This window comes from Mirounga leonina, unplaced genomic scaffold (genome assembly GCF_011800145.1).
Source record: "Mirounga leonina isolate KUSES-001 unplaced genomic scaffold, KU_Mleo_1.0 Mir_91, whole genome shotgun sequence".
Taxonomy (NCBI): Eukaryota; Metazoa; Chordata; class Mammalia; order Carnivora; family Phocidae; genus Mirounga; species Mirounga leonina.
In genome coordinates this window covers 41,877,079-41,902,930 of record NW_023270839.1, presented here as the reverse complement: position 1 = coordinate 41,902,930, position 25,852 = coordinate 41,877,079, and the positions used below count along the sequence as shown (strand labels likewise).

Sequence of the window (25,852 nt, the reverse complement as noted above, 5' to 3'; positions counted from 1 at the left end):
GAGCCCAGACACATGACCCTGAGGTCAAGAGGTGAGCTGAGCGCACCTGGGTGGTTCAGTTGGTTAAGCGACTGCCTTCGGCTCAGGTCATGATCCTGGAGTCCCGGGATCGAGTCCCACATCGGGCTCCCTGCTCAGCGGGGAGTCTGCTTCTCCCTCTGACCCTCCTCCCTCTCATGCTGTCTCTCATTCTCTCTCTCGCAAATAAATAAAAAATCTTAAAAAAAAAAAAAAAAAGAGGTGAGCTGAGATCAAGAGCCAGACACTCAACGACTGAGCCACCCAGGTGCCCCTTATAAGGACTCTTTTTAATGCCACTATAATGATGTGCACATGCGAGTCAGGCAGCTAAGTAAAGAGTGGAGGCTGTCATGTCTTCATTAAAATTTATGGTTAGACAGAGTCCTAAGAACTCAGTGAAGGCATAGACTTCTTATAAATGGAGGTTTGTAATGATGGGCTATTAATTATTACTGTTATTATTATTTTTGGCAACAGTCTGTTCCCATCTTAAGCTTTACTTGACTCTTTATGGACAACCCCATAGCAACACCCACACCCCCTCCAGTTCTTGCCTATCACTCAGCTGGCCATTTGTTCCCATCCTCACTGTGGCCTTCTTGTCCAGCCCCCCTTCCTAGCCACAGACCTTACAAGGGAAAACATCACCTCCCCTACTTCCCACCTGGAGGCACACAAGTCTCCTTTTTAGAGCTGTGGCTTGCCAGCACTCTGACTCTTGGCCTGTTGCAGTGATTCTACTTCCTTGATGGCATCCTTTGACACACAAACATTTTACATTTTGATGAAGTACAGTTTTTTTCCTTGCTTATGCTCTTGGGTGTCGTATCTAAGAAACTGTGACCTAAAATCACGGTCCTGAAGATTTACATCTATGCTTCCTTTTAGGAGTTTCATAGTTTTAGCTCTTACATGTAGGTCTTTGAACTCTTTTGAATTAATTTTTATGTATGATGTGATCAGGAGGGGTCCAAATTCATGCTTTTGCATGTGGATATCCAACTGTCCCAGCATCATTTGTTGAAAAAATGATTCTTCCACCATTGAATGGTCTTGGCGTCCTTGCTGGAAAACAACTGAGCATGGATATATGGGTTTATCTCTGGACTCTCAGTTCTATTCCATATGTCTGTCCTTACGCCAGCACTATACTATCTTGTTTATGGCAATTTTGGGGTTTGAGGTCAGGAAGCATGAATCCTCCAACTCTCTTTTTTTCCCCCCAAGACTGTTTTGGCTATTCCAAGTTCCTTGCATTTCCCTATGCATTTTGGGATCAGTTCATCCATTTCTGCAAGAGCCCACTGGGATTTTGACAGATACTGTACTGAATCTGCAGATCAATTTGGGGGGTACTGCCACCTTAACAATATTAAGGCTTCCATTCCCTGAACATGGGATGTTTTTCCATTTATTTAGGTCTTAAATTTCTTTCAATAATGTTTTGTAGTTTTCCACTTTCATTAAATATCTTCCTAAGTCTTTTATTCTCTTTGATTCTTTTGATAACTTGAATTGTTTTAATTTCATTTTGAATTACAAGTGTACAGAAATACAATTGATTTTGGGGCACCTGGGTGGCTCAGTTAGTTGAGCGCCTGACTCTTGTTTCGGCTCAAGTCATGATCTCATGGGTCATGAGATCAAGCCCAGCATTGGGTTCCACACTCAGGAGGGAGTCTTCTTGAAGATTCTCTCCTTCTGCCCCTCCCTCATTCATGTGCATTCATGTGCGCACTCTCTAAAATAAATAAATCTAAAAAAAAAAAAGAAATATAATTGATTTTTGTGTGTTCTTGTATCCTACAACCCTGCTGAACTCATTTATCAACAGTTTTTCATGTGTGTATTTTCTAGTGTTTTCTGTATATAATATCATGTCATCTATAATACAGTTTTGTTTCTTCCTCTTCAACCTGGATGTCTTTTTTTTCTTGACTAATTTTCCTTTGTAGAGTCTCTATACAAAGTCAAAGAGTAGTGGTGAGAGCGAACATCTTTGTCTTTTCCTGATCTTAGTTGGGGGTGGGGGGGGGGGTTAGCTCTCTGGCAGTGTACTGTTTCTATATATTTGTATTTTCCTTCTATTTTCTTCCTCCTGAGCCCCTTGGTTCCTTGGCCAGCTGTCCATTTAGTATCCATACTCTGTCTATGCCACTGTCCTCTATCAAAGCCCTGCTCTGCATTCATCTTCTTCAGAAAGCCTTCTTGGAGTAAGCAGAAGGGATAAACTCTACAGCAGACCCACCCAGATGTTCTACATAGAGTGCTATGCCATGACATTCCTAAGACCAAGTCCTTTTTCCTTTCTATTCACAGCAGGGAAGAACAGTCAGTGTATCTCAGAATTATTGAGGTAGCACCTTCAACAATCAAGCCTATTGTTTGTCTACACACCTGGCCCAATTACAGCCCATTACTGACCACTAAAAGTTTGTGCTTCTATTTCAGAATATAAATTTTGGAATTTCACAAATCTTGTAGTTTTTAAAAAATTTTTTTACTTGAGTACAGTTTACACACAATGTTATATTAGTTTCAGGTGTACAATACAGTGATTTGACAACTCTATACGTTATGTTATGCTCACCACAAGTGTAGCTACCATCTGTCACCTACAATGCTATCACAGTACCACTGAATATATTCCCTATGCTATAGCTTTCATCCCTGTGACTTATTCACTCCATAACTGGAGGCCTGTACCTTCCAGGGCTCTTCACCAATTTTGTCTCCCCCCCGCCCGCCCCGCCCAAGCTCTGGCAACCACCAGTTTGTTCTCTGTATCGAGGAGTCTGTTTCCACTTTTATTTATTTGTTTTGTGATTTTAGAGTCCACATATAAGTGAAATCATATAGTATTTGTCTTTTACTGCCTATTTCACTTAGTATGATACCCTCTAGGTCCATCCATGTTGTCACAAATGGCAAGATCTTATTCTTTTTTATGGCCGAGCAACATTCCACTGTGTGCGCGCACACACACATACACATCTTCTTTATCTATTCATCTATCAATGGACACTTGGGTTCTTTGATATCTTGGCTATAACAAATAATGCTGCAATGAACACAGGCACGCACACACCTTTTCACATTAGTGTTTTTGTTTTCTTTGGGTAAATATGCAGTAGTGGAATTAGTGGATCATATGGTAGTTCTATTTTTAAATTTTTGAGGAACCTCCATACTGTTTTCCACAGTGGCTGTACCAATTTGTATTCCCACCAATAGTGCATGAGGGTTCCCTTTTCTCTATATCCTCACCAATACTTGTTATTTCTTGTCTTCTTGATTCTAGCCATTCTGACAGGTGTAAGGTGATAGCTCATTGTGGTTTTGATTTGCATTTCCCTGATGATTAGTGATGTTGAGCATCTTTTCATGTGTCTGTTGGCCTTGTAGTTCTAAGAAATCAAACCTTTCATGTAGAAGATATTTTTGATCAGGTATAAGCATGACTTAAAAGAATTCACTTTTTACTAGTAAAGTGAATAAACAGAAGTCTAAATCAGGGATTTGCTAATTGTCTTGCTGAGCACCTACAGATGTTAGATAGGAATTTATTTTTAGCCATAATATGTTTGAAACATATATATATATGTATGTATATATATATATGTATATACACACATATATATATACACTGAAGTAATAATCCATTTTTCTGGTTGTCATATTTTAGACAATCTGAATATTCTGAAACACATCTGTGAACTTAAAAATGATTCACAAGAAGGATTCAAACCATTCTGCCTGACATTTACTTTTTTCGTTTCCTGACCTGGGAAGCTCCTAGTCATCCTTTAAGACCTAGCTTAAATGCCACCTATCCTGAGGGGCCTCTCCTAATCACCCCCAGAACAAACCCTGGGTCCCTGGGTTCTATAGACGCACCCTACACTGAACCACACTATTCATTTCCATGTCCATATCTTTTCCAAGGCTGTGAATGCCTTAGGGGCAGGCTCAAGGGTGAGGTTCTCACTTCCATCACTGCAATTCCTAGCACTGATGTCTGATGTCCACTAGTTGACTCCAGCCAGCCTGGGATTTGGTGACCCAGAAATCATTGTTGTATCCCCACCTGCCACACCAATGTGGCCAATCCTTTGTTGCCAGCCAAGCTGGAACCCTAGGCACTGGGGAGAGTGTTAAATGGCTATGCAGCTTCCTGAGTGCCAGCACATTGTATTGGCTCAGGACGTGGGACTGTGCTTCTGCCTTTCTACTTTCACTTACACACCTAGTTTGCAGTTGGCCTGGGTACCTTGCCAGAAACCCAGTTTCTTTCTAGGCTTGGAGGCTGTCCTCACCATGGTCTGCTCAACTTGGGCTATCAAAGAGCAGGAACTTTTGATAACTATCTGCTGAATGACTGCACACAAGCCCACCCATTTTACTTCATTAAAGAGAGGCACAAGCCTCTATCTTTCTTTTCAGATGAGCTTTGACCTTACACATACTAGTTGGGTTTCTGATTTCATTTGGTACCTGCTAGTTTTACTAGGGTCACTATCAGGAGAGCAAAGACTGAAGACAAATGGTTAGATCACTGGGGTAGCAGGTAGTCACTGTCAAGAATGAAGAGTGACCAAAGAAACCAGAGGTGATTACAAGAGAGAACATGGGAAAGCACCAAGAGGAGCCACGTAAGTCTATTTGGCCTCAGAACAAATGATTTTATACACCTCAAGAGGCCCAAGCATATCACTGAGTGCCAAGGTCAAACACAGGCAAAGGGTTGGTAAAATTCAGTGAAAAAATAAGGTAAGCCCCACACAGTTTTATAGCCCTAGAGGGCATCAATACATCAAAGTTTAGTTCACTATCATGTTAGTTCACTATCAAGTTTAGTTCACATCAAAGTTTAGTTCACTGTCACTAACAAGGACCTGAGTCAACAAGAAAAGGTTAAATGATATTCATTACACACTGTCAACAGGCTGCTAAAACAGGCTGTTTTAGAAACACTTCTTTCCTAAAATGAAAATTTCTCATTGATGTCAGAGCTTAAAGTGGTAAATCTCAGTTATCTAGACAGTAGGGGCTGTCTTATTCCCCACAGATATTGGATGGCTACGGCATCACGGCATACATAGACACTTATCACTTAACAACTAATCAAGTATTCAAATCACAGGTATTTGGGGCCTAGAGAGGGCCTGATTATATAACAGTTTTAAAATAAGAAGTTCTTTTGAGAGAAGCAAGTCTGAGGCATTGACAATATCATTAAGATATCACTCATATCCTGAGTTAGCCTGATCTAAGCCAGAAAAACTCTGCCTACCAAAATTAAACTGGATTGCCCTGATTTCTGATTGGAGCTTCTCTTATTACCTTGACTATCCTTCCAGTTCCTGATCTGCAGTCCAAATTTCATGTTCATGGTTCTTACTCGTGTTTAACTTTTGGTGTCTTCTGTCTGGACATCTGGTAGCTAGCTGGCTTTGTTCCATGATTTTACTTCCTGACTCCCGCCCTGGCTCTGACATTCACCTTTAGCCACTCCAGGGCTGGCTCCTGCCCACCTGGCCTTGTTTTATTACTTCTTCACTGTTTACCTGGCCATGCAAGAGGTCAAGCTGGGTATGCACATAATAATGAAGTATGTTACCCTGTGCTTTACTTAGCTATTTTATATACGACTCTGAATACATCCATCTTGTTTGAACTAGGCTCCTTTAGGGGTGGTACTTTTTCATCTGACTTATCTCGAACAGTACACACTACCACTGGATACACATTTCAAAATGGGGCATATCCCACACTCAAGGAGTAACATGGCTCAAATCCTAGCTGGTTATATTCACACAGGAAAAGAAGCCCTAAAAGTCAGGTACAAATGAAGATAGATGACTCACAGCCCTCTGGGATCTAAAAGGGCAGATTAGCCCCGAAACACATTACAGAAGAGGTTCTCAAACCTGAATGTGCAGAGAGCTACCTAGGAAGCTGGTAAAATGTAGATTCCTGGGCTCCACACCTAGAAAGCCTAATTCAGTGATCTGGATCCAAGAATCTGATGCAGTTAGCCCCAAGACCACTCTTTGAAAACACTGTACCACAGCAATGAGAAGTCTGACAAACATGAGACAGGCACAGTAATTTACATCCCCCTCCCCATCCTTTCTTTCTTAGAAGCCCTTATGCCCTTTGCATAAAGGCAAGTCATCTGGACAATTGTTTCCTAATACTCATCACTGAACAGCAGCTCAGTTCCAAGATCAATTTATGTTTGTTTTAGTAAATGCAATGTGAATTTCCCAAGTTTCCATAAGGAAGAATATTTTAATATGTCTTTCGGATAAGTGGGAAGAGGTGTCTAAGTGATATTTTTCTCTCAACTGAGGAAGAAATGCTATGAAGAAAAACATACTGTTGAAGTTACATGCTCTTGTCCTCCCCACATACCTACCCGCCTTAGAACATCTCCTTAGGATAATTTCAAAAGTCTCAGGATGTTGCCCAAATCAAGCAAGTAAAAGATCTTCAATTTAATAGCAATCACTGCTATTTTAAATAAGGAATGGAAATATCTATTTGATCCAGAAAAGCTCCCCGGCAATACATATACTGCTGGTGAGGAGTATCTGTACCTGAATGTTCTGATACCCAGGAGCCTGGCAGACCAGCAACAGTAGAGTCCAGAAAACTCGGCAGGCTGTGCATTTGACCGGGTAGGCCAAGTTTCCCTGGGCCTGGCCCTAAGAAACCCTGGAGGGGGACCTCAGGAAAATCAGTTTAATTGGGAGGGTTCTGATGGGGATAGGATGCTTTTGGATTCTAAGATGACAGAAGATATTGATGAGCTATTAGATCCAGGGGGCCTGTCTGATATTTGAGATAATGCGACCTCCATTTGTTTCAGGACGATGCCTTCATTTTTGTACTAACATGGTTTATGGCTTGCAGGGGATATATGGACTGGCGGATGCAACCATTAAGGATGTTAGAGCCCCATTCTTACTATTATTGTGATATGTGTGTGCATTTGTTTTTTTCCCTGGAGGATCTTTATTTTTTCTCCCAAATCTCATAACTGGTTATACAGATGTTTAATTGAGAGGAATAATTATGAATTACGATTTGTTTTTTTCTTTCAAACTTTCCTATCTGAATCATTTATCGCCTTCATTACAAGTGTTTTAAATATTGTAAAATTAAAGTTTAAAAAATAAACATTGCTGGTAGGCAAGCCCAAGCCCAGAAAAAGTCAGTTTTTAAAAAACATTAATGGTTCCTCATTGAGAGCTTCATGCACTATAAGCCTTATGTTCTGCTAATTTAGAGAAAAACAGACTTTAAATTCAGAATAAGGAGTAGAAAAAGTAGATTGAGAAAGAAAAGCAGGTAGATTAATTCCATGAAGGCAAAGGACAATGGAACTCAATGGATAAGGATGATCAGAGGTAGGATGACTTAAAATGTGAGGATTCTTGTTAAAAGCACAAGAAGTTAGGAATGTATTCTAGGGGAAAATGGCTAATTAGGAAATTAAAGCTAAACTGTTGACCTAGAGCTCTGGAACATTGTTATCACCCTGCTATGCTTTGGGTAAATAAAGCAAGGAAGACAAATTTTATCCAGCTTATGTCTGCTGTTCAACTCTGACCCTTGTCTACTGGAATGACTTTAAATATCTGCTACGGAAAACAAAAAAATGATACCACTTTAATTTCCGGCTCCATCCCCATCTGGCTAGGGAGATGATGAATTAATATTATCCTGTTTTGTCTTTAGGGCTTCCGATACCCCTGAGGACCAGCCTGTGGGACAGTCTGTTTGGGCAGGGATTCTGGGCCAGAATCAGAAGACTGGGATTCAGGACAAGGCCAGTCCACGTAACACAGCTCAGAGCCATACAACACAACTTGCTCCGAGGATGTTGGGCATTGTGCTTCATTAGGAAACAAAATATAAGCTTTCCACACCATTAGGAATGACTTTAGGAGTGAAAGCACATAAGACGATGCCTCACCTCATCAACAATGCACTGCAGAAGCTGGAGAGGCTGCAATGGGAAAGAAGAAAGGAAAAAGTATTAGCCTCTATGCAATATCTTTACAGTGGAGTGGAAAGAAAAAATCATTAATGCAATAAAATATAGCAAGATTAATCAACAACAGCAAACTCTTATAAAAACATTGATGCTCAGGATGTTCTATTATTTCTAATGGTACCTAATCTAATACAGGCAGTTAAAGGTTTGCATTTTCTTCAAAATGCAATTTGCTAAGTTTAAAACAAGGCATTCAAGCATGCAAAGGAAGCAGCCATCAGGAAAAAGAAAAGTGAATTTTTTTCTGAACTCATAAAGCTTACCATTAAAGATCCCTGGTTTTTCTGAATCTGAAAAAAGGCAATATGTAATTAGCATGTCATAATCAAAATGACTCACTTGGACACATTATGATCACTGAGAGAAAATTATTGCATTGCTGGTGGCAATTTGTGGGCATGTGTTAACACAATTTACATAATGAAAATACACAAATGTTAATAGCTCGCTTCTCATTTATAGGCAAAAGTCAGCAGAATGTTAATTTCACACAACACTTTTTAGTACCCTCCAGGTTGTATTAGAATAGGGAGAAAAACCATAATCCATTTCAAAAGGCTGTTTACGATTCAGATATAAATAATGTTTTATATTGCTAGATTGTGAACACTGGGCTTAATGTTGCAATCATTGCTAATGTTATGAAGCTCACTCTTTTTAAATTAAAAACCGATTTATTTAAAATTGAAATTAAATCATAGTCAGAAATTAGAATTTTGGATTCCTGCCAGTGTCTGCTCACAATCCCCTATTTTGTGAAGAAAACTTTAATTATGTGGTTGAAGTATTTGTCTTTAACTCCAGAGTGGGGTGAAGACTCCACCTTTTCCAAAGTTCCTTCAGCCTGCTTCCTGGGAAGCAATACTCTCTGGGAAAATCAAATTCATGCAAGTTTTACACAGTTTTTCAGGGAATAAAAAGCAGAGACAAGTGAATGCCTACTCCTAATCAACATTGTGAAGGCAGGTTGCTCACACATCTAACATGGATAAGTCATCTCTCTTAGAAAGTTAGTAAAATGTGACACCAAATTAATAACACACCCAGTGTGTTACCGAAGTACTAAACACTTCAACCCCCCCACCCCCACACAAATGACTGCAGTTATCACAAACTCATGAAAACGGAGTCCCAGGTACTAAATTTCCTAAGAAGGAAAATTTCAGGAACCAAATACGGTATTGACGGGTCAGTTGTTTGCTGAGATAACTGAGCTCCAACCAGCTAGTAAAATATAGGGAATATAGTAATAGGACAGTTGATCAATGAACAATGCAGGGGTTAGGGATGCCAACATCTGTGCAGTTGAAAATCCATATATAACTTTTGACTCCCCAGATACTAACAGCCTACCGTTGACCTAAAGTGTTACCGATAACATGAACAGTCGATTAACACATATTTTACATGGTATATGTATTACATGCTGTATTCTTATAATAAAGTAATTTAGAGGAAAAGTGCTATTAAGAAAATCACAGGGAGAGAAAATACATTTATAGTTATACACTGTATTTATCCAAAAAATCTGCATATAAGTAGACCCATGCAGTTCAAACCCATGTTGTTCAAGAGTCAACTGTATTTTTTAAATTAAAAAAATTTTAATGGTATTTTAAAAAGTTCTTCCATGGGGCCCCTGGGTGGCTCAGTCAGTTGGGCATCTGGCTTTGGCTCAGGTCATGGTCTCGGGTCCTGGTATCCAGTCCCGCGTCAGGCTCTGCGCTTAGGGGCGAGTCTGCTTCTCCCTCTCCCTCTTGTGCTCTCTCTCTCAAATAAATAAATATTTTAAAAAAGAAATAAAATAAAAAATAAAAACTTCTTCCATGTATATTTGATCTGCACAACCACCCTGAGGTTGGCAAGGATGATCATTTCTTTTTTTTTAAAGATTTTATTTATTTATTTATTTATTTATTTATTTTTAAAGATTTTATTTATTTATTTGACAGAGAGAGAGAGACAGCGAGAGCAGGAACACAAGCAGGGGGAGTGGGAGAGAGAGGAGCAGGCTTCCCACCGAGGAGGGAGCCTGATGTGGGGCTTGATCCCAGGACCCTGGGATCATGACCTGAGCCGAAGGCAGACGCATAACGACTGAGCCACCCAGGCGCCCCAGATTTTATTTATTTATTTATTTTAGAAAGAGGAACAGAAGGGGAGGGAGAGGGAAAGGGAGAGTAATCTCAAGATTCCTCATTGGGCGAGTAGCCCTAAGCACGGGGCTCAATCTCATCACCCTGAGATCACGACCTGAGCCAAAACCAAGAGTTGGTCGCTTAACTGACTGAACCACCCAGGTGCCCCAGGGATGATCACTTCTATCCTCTGATGGGAAGACTGGCCTCCCAGAGGATGGGGCAGGCCCAAGGCCACAGGAACAGTGATGCCAGCGTTTCTCCTGTGCTCCTTTCTTTCCAGCATCTGTATTATATCTGTTGACAGTCACAGCATTATTTAAAAACAACTGGATTTGTATGTATTTATACTTGGTGTGGTAAAGTTGATAAATCACCAATTTTTGGCGGGTTCCTCTGAATTAGACTGCAAGCTTCTCAAGGGCAAAAACTATGTTTTCATGTTTCTTTTGCATCCATATGGCTTATCAGCAGACCCTTCACCTAGTGCCTGAGTGTTTTAAAAGCACTTTCCTGTGTATTATCCCAACTGAACATGGTGCCTACTCACCCCTGCTCTCCCTGGTCACCACTCCCTGAAACCTCTGTCCCATGCTGACTAGCTGGTAGTCTACTTGGATAGTTCCCACTTAATGCTATGCTGAATCACTGCTCCTTCCTCTAGTCAATGAGTACTTCTGCGTGATACTCTCATGGTAAAGATTTAGTTTAAAAAGGAAGACGGGTTAACCACCCCGGAGTGGTTAAGGATTTTGGTAACAAGCCACACCACCTTTCAAAAATCTTGAAAGGCCCAGGTCACTTCTACGATAGGAGATCCCTTTGGTGTTTGCTTTTATTTTTTCCAGGTACACATGCATACTCTTCCCCCACCCTCCATTCTTCTCAAGATATATCTACTTCAACAGGAGAGGTACTTGTAACAAACCAAGAATCAGAAATCCATTTCTGGCAAAGAGAATGTTTTTCACAAATTTCCAACAGTCAGGGGAATTACAACATTCTCTGAGGAAAAACATGAGGCAAACGTTCTAAGTGAGATGTTTCAAAATAAATTCAGGAATAAATTGTACAACATCATTTCCAGCAACACATAAGTTGTGTGAAATGAGCTCAGGGGAGAACATTTCCTCATGAACCGAGCGAGCTCTTAGAGGTCTCCACTTTGCCCTATTCTGTGGGTAAAAGAAACCATGGTTTAAGACAACTTAAAATTTTACCGTTTTAATGCTTTCTCTTTACTATGAGACAGAGAGAAACAACAACATCAAAGTCTTTTTTATGATCTTATAACTATACTATTTTTCCCAGGTTCTTAAAGAGAGATGTTGTTACCAGGTTTTATTACACGGCTTTGATAGCTACATATTATATGAAATCATCTTCATAAATTTTGTATTAAGGTAGCAGTGCTAGTACCTGAAATTGATTCAAAATGCTTAAGATACTCAATTACTTTTTAACACTGTTACACAACACAGTGACTTATATCTTCTATTTCACAAGAACTTGATGATGCAACATCATTGTAATTGATTCATTTTCTCAATTAAATAAAGCTACTGTGCTTTTCTTTATATGAATGCCACATAGACAATAGAGTTAGATATATTCTTTTCTTTCTCTGTCTCAGATATATTGCCTTAAAGGTTATATTCTGTTCCTCTGTTTAATTCCACCGAAAATTTAATGCCACAGTCATATTTTTCAAATTCTGAACTGCCATGGACTCGACTGTATTTATATTAGGCCTATTTTTCACTGCTAAACTCTTTGTTGTTTACCTTTTTCAAGATCACATTGCTGGACAGGCACAGTGCCCATAAAACAGACCGCAACAAAGTCAACCTCTAGTCATTGCCTCTGCTTTTGCACACAGTTCAGGAAAGAGTGAAGCCCCTCATTTTACAGCACATTAAAAGTGGTACTAAGGGTACTCGATAGAAAATGTTAGCTTTGTGAATGTCTCTCTTTATTCTAGGTCTGCCTTCCAAATGCTTCGCTGCGAGAGCAGAGTTCAGAAGAACACAATAACATTGTTAGGGCTGATGAACTGCCTGTCCCTCACAACATATGAAATGCCGTTTGTAACTAACTCGTCCAAGTCCAGAGTCCTGCCGGCCCACTTTCCTGAGTTGGGTTTCCTATGTGTAACTAGTACTCTGGGACAATGAACAGAACAATAACTGCTCCGATCATTACACTTTGCTAATCAGTCTCCAGAACTAGTAGCATTTGATAAACTAATTAGATGACCCTCTTCTGTCTTCTGGGCACAGCTTTTTTTTTTTTTTTCTTCTTTTCCCAGCCCTTAGCTACAAGACTTTAAGTGACACTAAGCGGGGACAGTTAAGCCTCAGTCTGATGTAAGACAGATCTTCATGTGTTTAAACGGGGAGGACTGACTTTATAACAGGCAGGCCTAAGTATAAGTTATGGGGTGTTCTTGCTGTAACACTTATCATTTATTTCCTTGCAAGGACCATGTAGTTGGCAATTTCAAAAGCTCCTATAACACGACTAATGACTTTGGAAAATGATCCTTGAGAGGAAACTGCCAATGCGAAAGTTTGCTTGTGGGGCCTCAACTTTGTAAAGTCCACGACTGGTGAGAAATAGCAACTCTGGGAGCCCCACGTTCCATTTCCATCTCTGTGGAGGCGCTTTTTACACACAATGGGAAAGACTCTGCCACCAGCCCTTTTACATTATGTGCAGAAGCACAATCAGAAAACTAAAATGATCCACCTATGTAACTGCGAGAAGACACTGGCTAGACCTTTCATTTTCTCTTTTACTCTCTGAAATTATGGCTTGCCCTGCAGCCCTTGTCAGAGAGATTTATGCGTGACCGAGGTCAGGTCTTCCAATATCAGTTGACAAATTTTCTCTTTACATATTTACTGCTTTTCAAGCTTGTGTTATTTTCTCTTAAGTAGAAAAAAGAAATATGAAATTAAATGATATGGTTGGCATTTTTTAAGTACACCAGGGGCGCGTGTGTGCGCGGACTGGCACCGTTCCATGTTCAACTCTATTCTTACTGTACACTTGTTTTATGTTTTAGCAACAATAGCTATTTTTTTTTAAAGATTTTATTTATTTATTTGAGAGAGAGAGAATGAGAGAGAGCGAGTACGTGAGAGGGGGGAGGGTCAGAGGGAGAAGCAGACTCCCCGCCGAGCAGGGAGCCCGATGTGGGACTCGATCCCGGGACTCCAGGATCATGACCTGAGCCGAAGGCAGTCGCTTAACCAACTGAGCCACCCAGGTGCCCCAACAATAGCTATTTTGCAGACTCTCTTCTCAAATCAGATGCATTAAGCTTAACCCTGCCTAATATAAACCAGGATTATGGTAAACTGAGACTTTTATATTACAAATGAAGAATAATAACCTAAAATTTTTTTTCTTAATGAAAAGTAGCTGCAGGGATGGTCTACTTCAATCTACTCATTTTGCTATTAGGGATACTGCGGTTTAGAGGGGCGCAGTGTCCAAGGTCACAGATACAGCCTGGCCTAGACCTGACTGCTGACTCAGGAGGCTGTCTGGTGTGGAGAAAATGCATATACGCTGGAGTCAGAAAGACCCTCGGAATTCCAGTCAGACCCCCATCGCCTCAGAAGCTGGTACTGGCATTCGATCTAATTTTATCTGGCATGGTGCTGGGTGCTAAAACTTAGGGACACACCACCTCCAATCAGTTACAACTTGCAAAACTGAAGTGCCCAAATCTCAAAAAGGCTTCAACAAGAGAAAAGAAAAATTATTTCCACATGACCACAAGCTAAACACATACTGCTTAGCACCACTACCTTACTGTAAGATTTCCTAAACAAAGGACTGCTTAAAAAAAAAAAAAAAAAAAAAGAGTAGAACAAAATGTACCCTATCTAACCATAAATGAGAATTCTGATAAACTGATATTTTTAGATATTGAATGCAGGATGAGACAAAATAAATGAATAATATATAATTACTAATAATATAAAATGAACAAGTATAATTCACTTGTGCCATTGTATCTCTCCTGTTTATCAGCCTTTGTCCTTGTTCAAGTTCTTATCATGCCTGTAAGTCTATTAGCATATCTTATATAAAACAAAAGGAAAAAATAAGTCACGAGAATTAAACAACTAAGGACTTAAAACAAAAATAAGTGGCAAGAAGATTTAGCAAGGAGCTACTCAACGGGATATGAGAGAGTCACTAGGATTCCCACCTTCTAAGATCTACTCATGGCACCTTCTCTCTGCTGCCTTCAGGAATGACCAGTTTTGAAAAGCTAAAACTAGATATCCCTGAATTTCACAAACAGCTGGGTGGGACAGAAAGGCTCTAAGATGCCTAGAGGAGGGCTCAGCTCAGATGGGACCAGACAGAAAATCATCAAAGCCATAAATTAGATCACTTGGCTCTTACTGCTTCCCGAGTATCAAGGACAATGCATTTTCACACAAAACACAGCAGCTGGAGCATCAAGGTACAGTATAACATTATTCATTTGCTGGGTCTGCCAGTCAGTGAGCAGGAAAGAAAGGACCTGATTGCCAGTCTCCACTCTTTTATCCCTTGTGTATTTAAAATCGACATAGCTCATGTCCCATTCCGCATAGGTATATAGGAACCCTAGTAAATCATCCTCTGGGCAAATGTGAATTTAATATTTAGACCTGAATTTTGTGAGAAAAGCAGGGGCTCAGAAACACAATTTAAAATGATCCATGTGAATTATAAAATTAACCTTCTCCCTAATGTCTCTAGGCCTGGCCAAGATGTCCATTAAGCACTTTCCTTTCAGATAAGATTAGGAGATTTTCCCTTTCAAAGAAGATACATTTGTTGTATCAAACTTTTCTCTTTTCTTTGTTCCAAAAAAGGGTGGTCTTATTTCAGAGTCTAGCTTAGAACATCAGTTATGTGTGTATGTGGGGGGAGGCAGCAGGGAGAGATGTGGCTTTTTTGTGGCTTTATGGTCAAACAAATCTGCTGTAGCAAAAGATTTTTAAGGTGTCAAAATGTCTCACAGGGTTTTTTTCTGGAGCTCTCATTTAGTCTGTTACCTCTATTAGCTTCAATCCTCCACATGCCATAGAATACAGAACGATGTTAGAGGTCACCTGGTCCAACTCCTTGCTCCATGTGGAAATTCACTTTATGATATTCCTGACAGGCAGGTATCCTGTGTTTGCTTGAAGACTTCCAGAGATGGGATTCCAATGATTCTATCCTGGGTGGCTTAAATTGTTAGAAGGTTCTTTCTTTTTATGAGTTCAAATATGTCCTCCTGTGAGATGTGCCCATGGTCTGGAGCTGTAGTGATTATGTCTAGTGATGGCAATTCACATATCTGAAGATGGTTGTTTCTCCACCATGTTTTCTTTCCTGAGTGAACGCCCTGTTTTCCTCCTCTGATCATTTGCTATGATTGGTTGTCTTCTATTCTTCCCCCTTCAATTAATAATGACACTCAAATCCCATTTCCCTGCCCCTAAATAGCCCATGTGCTTCCCCCACCAGCTACTTCATCATCAGCTTTATGGGTGGGGCATGTGGTTCAGGCTTAAAGGAGTCAGCATCATCTAAATCCCCCACGCTTGGGGAGCTAAGCTGATCCAATCAAACTGAAGCCTAGGGCCTCCGGTTGCCTATAGGAAAGAGAGACCTGCTCTTCCCTTCTCATTGGGAAGCCGGTAGCCCTGGAATTCCAAGAGCCAGTCTTTTTTTTTTTTTTTTTTTTTTTTAAGATTTTATTTATTTATTGGAGAGAGAGAGAGTGAGAGAGAGCACATGAGAGGGGGGAGGGTCAGAGGGAGAAGCAGACTCCCCACCGAGCAGGGAGCCCGACATGGGACTCGATCCTGGGACTTCAGGATCATGACCTGAGCCGAAGGCAGTCACTTAACCAACTGAGCCACCCAGGCGCCCACCAAGAGCCAGTCTTGGTCTGTGAAGGAAGAAGCCCACCAAGAACAGAGCCAAAAGTGACTTGTTGGATCAAGTTCTACCGAAAACCAGCAATACTTGATTTTTGGCCATGCAGTTCAATCAAGTCCCCTTGCAGTTGAGGCAACTTGAGTTTGCTGTTACCTGAACTGGAAAGCTGCCTGGAGGGGTAGGCAGGGTTTCACATTCTCCACACTGTGATGGCTTTCTTCGAATGTGATGCCATGGGCGCGTGTCCTCATAAAGCAGGGCACCCACACCCGCACGTATACCTCACATTGACTGGCTCAGTCACCTCGTTCTGGACATTATACACCATTCAGTAGAAGAAACTCCTGGAGGTTCTAAGTCCATTCATGTTTTTGATAGCCATCACATCGTTGGCTCAATGGAGGGAAACACGGAAGTTTATAAATCTTGGACTGAAAAAGAATTACTTCTTTCCCATACTCTTCTATCTCTTATGTGTTTCATACTGACAGAGTATTCGAGAGTCAAAATGAGTACATGATTCAACCAAGTGAAGAATCTAGACAAGTCTGATTTCTACCTGTTGCCCCTCCCCTGCAACAGATAGGAAATACATAATCAGCCTTTTGGCTCTGGAGAGGCCTGTCCAACACTGAAGTTGAATCATAGACTCTTGGGGCCTGGAAGAATCTTAAAGGTTTTTTAGTCTGACCCACCTCTCTCTGATCCCTGAATCCCTTCTTCATGACGCTCCTGGCTGACGGGCCTTCTGCCAGGATGCATACAATGATGGAGAGCTTATGTCTTCTGACTGTCCATTCTACCTCTCATTCCAGTTCTATGCTCCTGACAGTACAGATCCATGTCTTTTCTTACATAAGAACCCTCCAGTATCTTAAGACAACTCTTTGGAAGCTTTTATCCTTTGGGTATTAATGCTGGCAGGACAGAGTGGAAATACAGACACAGAAGAAAAGGGGACAAAATTATTAATCTAAAGCCTAAAAGTGTGTATTGATTCTTAGTTCCTTCTAATTCTAAAATCTGCTATGCCGACATGTAAAAAAGTCAAGTCAGACTAAATCACTAACTCATTGATTCGTATACCTTTATCAAGTATATACCAGGCACTGTACTGGAGTCTAGGGCCTAGAAGATGGAAAAGCCACAATTGCTGGTCCACAAAAATGAGGGATTTATTTAAGGTCACTGAAAATTAGTGACAGAGCTAAGACTTAAGCATAGAGCTTGTATTCTCCTCTAAATGCCACTCAATATTTGGACAAAATACAATTTGTTAGATTCAAGGTGCTGTAGATTTCTAAGACAGTGTCCCCCCAAAAAGGGATGTTTTCAGGCATTTTAAGGAATTCTTTCTTTGTGGGCTAAGACTCTACATATTGCTGCCTTTTTTTTTTGCTACGATGTATTTGACAACATTGTTTGGGCTGCTGAGATTTTGCGATAAGCGGCAACTGCTGCCAATACATGTTTCATATGGAATTAGGAAGGAAAGATTCTTGAAATACAGTCACATGTAACCATGTTAACTCACATGTGTCTTACTGGCTTGACTGTGAATGAGATTCAAAACAGGACTTAAAGAAAAGAAGTCATGGATCTAGAATGAACTGAACAAAGCTTGATTTCTGTTTCAGAGTTGTAGGGCACACCTCTCATACTTTGATACAAGTGAAATCCAGTTCAGTGGAGTCCAAGAGCGTACTTGGGGAGACGGTGATGAGAAAGGTAGCTGAAGGTGTGGAAAAGAGGGGGACACTGCTCATACCAGATAAAGGAGACCACAGAAGGATCTGGGACAGCGTTTTTCAGACTCTGTGTTTACCAAAGTTCACATAAGATATTACTTAGACATATTAACAAAAATTAACAGAGCAAACCAGAACTGCTCTGGTATTTGTGTGTGCATGCATGTGTGTGTGTGTCCAGGAGTAAGTTCCCACCGACTTCATGTCCTGTCTTCCCATCATTCTGCAAATCACTGACCTAGCACACCTCTATCCTTTTCCAGATGAGAAAACTGAGATCTGTGTGTGTGGGGGGTGGTGGGGGGATAAACCATAATCTGACAATGATTTAACTTGTCACCTGCTGGGTGTGTCACTTGTTGCCTCCGGATCCTCTCTGCCCTGAGTCAGTGAGCGTTTACGGCTGCCTCGCTATGGTGGCAAAGGGCTGTCCAAAGAGCAGGGGCTGGAGGAAGGCTTTTAGTCGGCAACTTTCTCTTGTTTACTGTATTTTTACCACATTAGAACCAGGACTACACTCACGGTCTCCTCATGCCCAGAATGGTGCTCTTTGCAACCTGTTTCTGAACAGAAAACAAGACAAGCTTCATTACCCTCTTTGATCTTTCTTTCCTCCTCTGGCCTCCTTTCCTCATAAGACCATTCTATTCTCCAGCTTTTCTTTCCCTCTCCCCATGGCAGTCACTACCTACAGACTTTGACAGAGTCCACACTTGGTTCTGCTTGGTTGCCTCAGTTTCCCATAATGTGTTGGAGCTGACACCCTGACTGTGTGCATACACAGACAACTGCCTCCCTTCCTAGCTCCTAGCAGCCCTTGGGACCCTCTTTCCACCTGGTGTGTCCCGGGCAATCTCCAGTCCTAAATCGAATCAGCTCTTTGCTCCTTTTAGACAACTCACTGAGTTTTCAATGAACTTAGCTTGTCCATTTTATTGGCACTAAAGAGGGTTGGGTTCTTAGCATCATTAGCATTTTAGTTGAGGAAGAATTCCCAAGCCGCCCCTGGGCATTAATCCAGAACTGCTAAACATCTAAAAAGTAATCTGTGCTCAAACAAAACTTGGGCGGGTCTGCCCCCTTTTTAACTTAGAGCCCCAAATCTACCCAAGTTTTCTATACTGAAAATAGTGATAAGTAAAACACTGGAGTACAGTAAAAGCTGATGTCTTTGTTGCTGCTGTTACCGCTGCTGAGGACCACATTGCCCCCAGAGATCTGTACCCATCAGCAATTAACTGGCAGACAGGGAGCATCCTGGGACAGTAACTTCCAACTCTGCAGACACACCAGTTCGAGGCAGTACTTGAGTGGATGGTTTTGTAAAATAAAAATGGCCATCTGGGCTCTTTCTCCCCGCACCATCCCTCTAGAGTGGGAACCAGTCTGACCGTGTGGCTAAATACCTGGTAATCATGAGGGAGTCACCAAATGGCTATTGGAATCCCATTTCCTCCTCTATAAAATAAAAGAGTTGGAGGAGATCACTGTAAGATCTTGTCACATTCTGAAATTCTCTGATCCCATGAAGTAGCAGAAGAGCACGAATAAAAACCAAAGGGGAAACAGTGCAAGGGCTCCCAGACCACAGACCCCGAGGGGGACAGAAGATGGCAAAGTGGCCACCTGAAAGCCAGATTGGGCGCCAAGTTCATGACTTCAAACTTCAATTCTATTTCTGGGCTAAGCTGATGATTTAAAAATCGTAAAAGAATCAGGGTCCCCAGTTACTGAACTAAAAACGACTAGGTTCTGTATATAATTCTATATATTATGATTGTGATTGTGAATGATAAATTGTAAGTCGAAAAAGAAAGACTGTAAAGGAAGGCTCTTGTGGGATCAGAAAAGTAATTCATTTTAGTCCTACCTGGTGTGAGACATGAGACATGGTCATATATTTTCAGAGTTACATAGGTAAATCCCTAAAGTACTTTCTGGAAATATAAATAATACTAATATTACCTTGCTCTTGTTTACCCTCTTATGTTTTTCAAAGTGTCCTCTTAGGCATTAGCTCATCTGAGCATGACAGCTCCCCACCTCTGAAAGTCTAGAAAATGTCCTGTGATGTGCCAAGTACCTTGGGGGCAGAGATCTTAAAATGTAATGATTTCCAGCCTCAGACTGGCTCCCAGTCATCTCAAAGGGATTCACGAAAATTCTCAACCCCGATTTCATTACCTGGTCTCTGCTGCACTTGCTACCTCCATCCTGACATACCACTTCTCTCCTCTACCACTCTGCCCTCCCAGTTCTTCCTTCCCTCCCAGTGCTGCTTTAAAAGTCACCTAGGGAAATTCCTAAACTGGTAGGAAGACAGAAGGAACAGCAGTACTGTACCCTACTGAATTGAAGTCCTGGAAGGCTACTGTATACAACATGCTGCTTCAGACCTTTACCTTTTACCAGATGAGTCTCCTTCTGGCTAGAATGCCTGGAAAGTTCTTTCCCACCCTTTTAGCCTCAGAGCCTCAGCTCCAGCATCACCTGCTCTGTGAAACCTTCGCAGCTTTCTAAAGTGACCTCTTCCTCTTGAGGCCAGTGCATACCACATCCTGTAGGGTTCCTTTTGCATCAACTGCCATGTGTTTGTTTTGTATTTTTCTTTCCACTAGACTAGACTCTTTGAGGGCAGGGACCACATCTGTTTCATGTCTGTACTTCCGGTGTTCAGCATAGTGCCAGGGCAGAGTACCTGTGATGATAAATACGTGTCAAACTGAACTGAGATGTATGCCATACAATAGTTTAGTAGGAGTTGCTATAAAATCAAACCAACATGGGGTTAGTGTTTTAAAAAAGACAGGGTTCACTAGCTTAGCTGGCTAACTGCATATACCTCAAATGAGGTATTAACGAGTAATTTATCTTTAATGAAAAATGTCATGTTTCTAAGCTACCCACATTTTGGGAGTTCTTTTTATTCCATTTCTGCTCTATTTTAAAGACATACTAGGAACCCACTTCCTACCTTTGCAATAGGCTAAGCAAATACCATTATGAGATCTCTTGATAAGCATGAGATAGATAATGAGAGAAGAATCTGACATTGGCAGTTTCAAAATTCCTGGGGAGAAGCAAATGTATATAAGTGAACATCTTCCTTAAATTTTAAAGGAATTAAATTTTACCTTTGCCTTTCTTTTTTTTTTTTTTAAGAGAGGGAGAGAGAGAGAGAGAGAATGGGTGGGGGGGGGCAGAGGGAGAGAGAGAATCTTAAGCAGACTCCACGCCCAGCATTGAGCCCGACATGGGGCTCGATCTCACAACCCTGAGATCATGACTTGAGCCGAAATCAAGAGTTGAATGCTCACCCGGCTGAGCCACTCAGGCGCCCCTCACCTCTGCCTTTTATGGAACATGAAATCTTTTTTTTTTTAAGATTTTATTTATTCATTTGAGAGAGACAGACAGAAAGAGCACAAGCAGGGGGAGAGGCAGAGGGAGCGGGAGAAGCAGGCTCCCCACTGAGCAGGGAGCCCGATGCGGGGCTCGATCCCAGGACCCTGGGATCATGACCCCAGCCGAAGGCAGATGCTTAACCATCTGGGCCACCCAGGCACCCCTGGAACATGAAATCTGACTTTGTATGACTTTAAACATTACTATACGTTATTATTTATTTATGTATTGTTTTCATGGGGCTTGAACTCATGACTCTGAGATAGAGACATGAGCTGAAATCAAGAGTCAGGACACCCACCCGACTGAGCCACACAGGAGCCCCTAAATTTTAGTATACTTTAAATGTCTATATCCTAAATAATGAGAATGAAAATAAATAATGATTTAAAACATGTAGGCTAGAAATCTGTTTAGCAAAAAAACTGCACACACATTGCTCTTTTAGACTTTTGCTAATTACAGGTGAGTACCTGAAGTTTAGGGTAATTACCTACTGCTGGTTTTTTCCCTGTGACTAGACACCTCACACAAAAAACTGGATACATATGATTCTGTAGAATCCTTGATGTTCTGAACTTCAAAAAACTCATGTAACAAAGGATAAATTCCAAATACCTCTTTTCAAAGAAGGTCAACTTTTTAGGTATTATTTTGCAATTCTAGGTTGCTCTGTCATGATCAATACATTAGTACATAAATAATAAAAGCTATGATCTGAATTTAACATTGAATATAAAACAATATTAAATTATCAAAATTAGGATTAGTAGTAGCATAGTCAAAGGCTTTTAAAACATGAATAAAATTAGGTATAAAAACTAGAATTTCAGCACTAGCTTTAGAAAAGTGTTTAATATTTTAAAATAGTTTTAAGAACATATGCTTTCTACTCCATTATGAGACAAATGCTCTATCCAGAGCACAATTTATTACTACAGAATAAATGAATGTTTAAAAGACAGTCTGTCAATTGAAAAAAAAAACACACACACATTAAAATAGCAGGTTTCCAAGCCAAGTTAAATAAAATATTTTCTCCTTGACAAGCTGCTTACATTTAAATGAAAACAGGGCAAATTTGGTCAATAATATGGATTGTATATAATAAAAAGGACCTTAGATCATGTTAATACAAGGATCAGAAAGCAGTAAGTTCAATTAAACCCACCCAATTACTTAGCAAACTTTCAGATACAGCAAATAAATTAATCTGTTTTAAATGAAAGTGCTCAGATAAGTAGGTTTTTGACCTGAGTAAGTTTCACTAGCAGCAATCACAGCAAAGCAAGAATCTGCTCAAGCAAGGCAAAGCCCCCAAATCAAACAAATGGTATTAGTAATCAAAAAGCATTTGCAAAACGTATTTCCTTGGCTAGTAGCAGAGGGTTCTGAGTAAACGCCACCTACAGCTTCCCTCATACTTTGACAGATAGTGCACAGGGGATGAACACACATTCCTTTTACCCACAAACAACCAGGGTATTCTGCTTTTAAAAACAGGGTATTTCATTTCTGTACTATCTTATGAAAAAGCCTGTTGTTATACTATTAAGAATGCATGTCTTTCACTTAAAATCCTCTATTATCCACTTACGTTGAACTTGTACTGGGATTTAAGAATGCCTCTTTACTGAGACAAGTAATATGTCATCATTTTGTTCAGCTAACAGGCCTGACAGACCTTGTCTCCTTGAGTTAAGAACAGTAGATCTCTTTCGTACATTGGTGACAAAAGCTAGCAGAATAAATGAGAATTAGCCAATTGGTAGTAAAGGTTTTTAATCCCAAAGATCCAGACTTTCCTTCTACCTTAGCCTTAATTATTCTATTTGGCCAGATGATGGTATGTTCTTTTCAAGAAAAAGGATCTCTAGATATTACAATAATTTATTTGAATGCCATTCTTATGTATTTTTAACAAATAACGTCGCCATTCATTATATCTCTTATGTTTTTGATCCTTTTTACTACTTATCATCTTCTTTATTTGAAGCAGATTTTTAACAGATAATCTTGATCGTTACAACAATATCTTGCTCGCATTTTATTCAAATAATTCTTAAAAACAGCTTAAAAAGCCGTTTGGAATAACATCAAGCTTGCCATCAATCAAATGAAAAAATTCCGCTGGCGGTTGTATAAACATCAGATCAAGTCTGATGTCTTCAAGGATTTCAGAGTGAACCATAAAAAACTCCATTAACTTCTGACAAAGAATGCAAATTAATCACAACATGGGGTGAAATGAAATTAAAGGCTCTTTTCTAATCAATGACAAGGCGGGATGAAATATTTGTTACTCTCTCTGCACTCAGACTGCCTGGGATGTTTGCGCTTCCCTCGCGAAGCCCCAAATGTAAGGTGTGAGTACAGATTCACCCGCAGTTGCCGTACAACCCTCCTGCCCCCCCAGAGCTATCTGCTTACAAGTCGTGGAGATTCACAAAACACACTAATCATCTGAATCTCAGGTGCATCCAATTTGTTATTCACACTCTCCCATGCCAGTGAAAAGCCTGGCGCAGACAGATGCACCAGGAACCCTAAATGACAGTTTTGGCCTCCGGAAGTACGATCACTACAACAAAATCTAGTACAGCCTCCAGGTGAAATGTCTGGAGCTCCATATGGAGCAGGGAAAATTAACAACAAGATGAAAATCACTGCAGCAGCGGGGAGTCGGAATTTTTGAAAAAAAAAATGAAATTTAAAGATGAAGAAAGAGAAGTAATAAATTAATGGGGTGTGAAAACATTCAAAGCTTTACAATACCAGGGGCACTATTTGCTCAGATTTTTTCCCTTTTTTTAACTTCAGGTCATTTTGATGTAATTTATTAACCAAGATCAGGAATTGTAGCCAAAAGAACAACAACATTTTTATACATACAAAAGTACTTTAAGTACATTTATATCTGTATTACCTTCACTTTCCTGTGGCATCCTGCTCACCAAATTTCCAAATGCCAGAGCTGACACACCCCCTGAGAAGTCTCCTTAATGGACTTACTATCATCCTAATGCAGGGCACTATTGTAAAGTTTGAATGAAGGATGACAATTTGTAGCAGGCAATCTTTTTCATTTCTCCTAAATTATGGTGTCATTAAACAAACCATTGCCCACCATCATGTTTTTTAAGCCTTTTAAGTCAACTGAATTTGGATCTACATGATTAACTATACACAGCTCCAGTCCTTGTCCAGACCTGCACCTCTTTCCAGATTACTGTTAATGCTAAATTATTCAAGAAATGAAGATACTTTTTTGGTTGCGAGACATTTAAAAACACAATTTATCATGATCCTACTGCTTCACAGGCACCCAGAATTTAATGGTACTGGGTTAAGGGAGAGCTCTGGAGCCCTGTGGACCCTCCCGTCCCTCTGCTAAACACACAGTAGGAAAAGCAAAAGGGCTCTAGGGAATGGCCTTGTCATCATCTACCATGGCATGGCCCCTGGTGTTTGGCATTTCTCATCCACATAAGAGGCCTCCTGGAGTGGAGAAGGCAAACCAGGAGGAGGCCTTGGAGGGGCTCAGTGGGCAGAAGAAGAGTGGTACGAACAGCCAACCACATTCAGAGTCCACAGAGCCCAGGCATTTGGTTTCGTTGCCTGCAAGTTCTGGGTCTAACTGCACCCACTCAGCCCTGAGGCAAGGGGCCTCACCTGTCCAGGCCTCCGTCTGCTCACCTGGAGGTTGGGAATAACAGCCTCTGAGGGTGGGATGTACAGTCTGAATCAGATAACAGGCCGTGATCTGAAGCTCGATGTCTGAAAGGTGCTAGATGGATCCAAGACATCGCTGTTGTTCTATCGTAAGTTGTAGCGATACAGCTGTGTACTTACAGTGGCTCCTAAACTTTTGTTCTATACAGTCCAAAACTGCATGCCAATGAGGCTATGCAACTTTGAGGCCTAAAGGAAAGGAAACTAGACAGTGCTTCCCAGTAACAAGTAAAAACCTAACGCACAAAACAATGAAGTTCCTACAGAATGATTATCTCCACAAAAATCCAGTCCTCTAATCTTTATGTTGGTCCCCGGCCACCAACTCTCCGTGATACCTTCCTGACACCCTTCCCTCACCTGCATCCCCACTGGATACACACTGTGTCGCCGGTGGGAAGAGGGGCCGTTAACGACATTGTCAGCAGCACTGACACTGGGCCGGTGGAGGGACAAATCTCCAAGCGTGCCTCTCCTCCCTGCTTTCTGCTTTGCTCAGTTTATGCTCTGCTCCAGCTATAGCTTGCAGGTTGCCAAGCACATCCTTTTGTGAACTTTGGCTGACGATTAGAAATTCTGTTCTGTGCTACGGCCCAACATCAGGGCCAGTGGGTTGGCCCTTGGTACTTTTCAAGTGGTTTCAGAGCACATTTGCAGACTTGCTCTAATCAGATAGGAAAGGTAGGTATCAGGAACCGCATTCTAGATTTAAGGAAACTAAAGCCCCAAGGAGTTACAAAGCAAGAATTTAAGGCCTATGGTGACCACAGTTTGTGGGAGAGTTGGGTCCCTATTCTCATCTT

At 40.9% G+C, this 25,852-nt stretch overlaps 1 protein-coding gene across 4 annotated transcripts in view; it reads right to left on the bottom strand.

Moving 5' to 3' along the window:
- Positions 1 to 25,852, bottom strand: part of MAP2K5 (mitogen-activated protein kinase kinase 5) — a 245,900-nt gene that overhangs the window by 55,185 nt on the left and 164,863 nt on the right. For all 4 annotated transcript variants that reach the window (XM_034993805.1, XM_034993806.1, XM_034993808.1 and 1 more), the window contains 2 exons: positions 8,350 to 8,376; positions 8,006 to 8,038 (listed from right to left, as the gene is read on the bottom strand). In XM_034993805.1, coding sequence (XP_034849696.1) covers positions 8,006 to 8,038; positions 8,350 to 8,376 — 60 coding nt within the window. The remainder of the gene's footprint in view (positions 1 to 8,005; positions 8,039 to 8,349; positions 8,377 to 25,852) is intronic.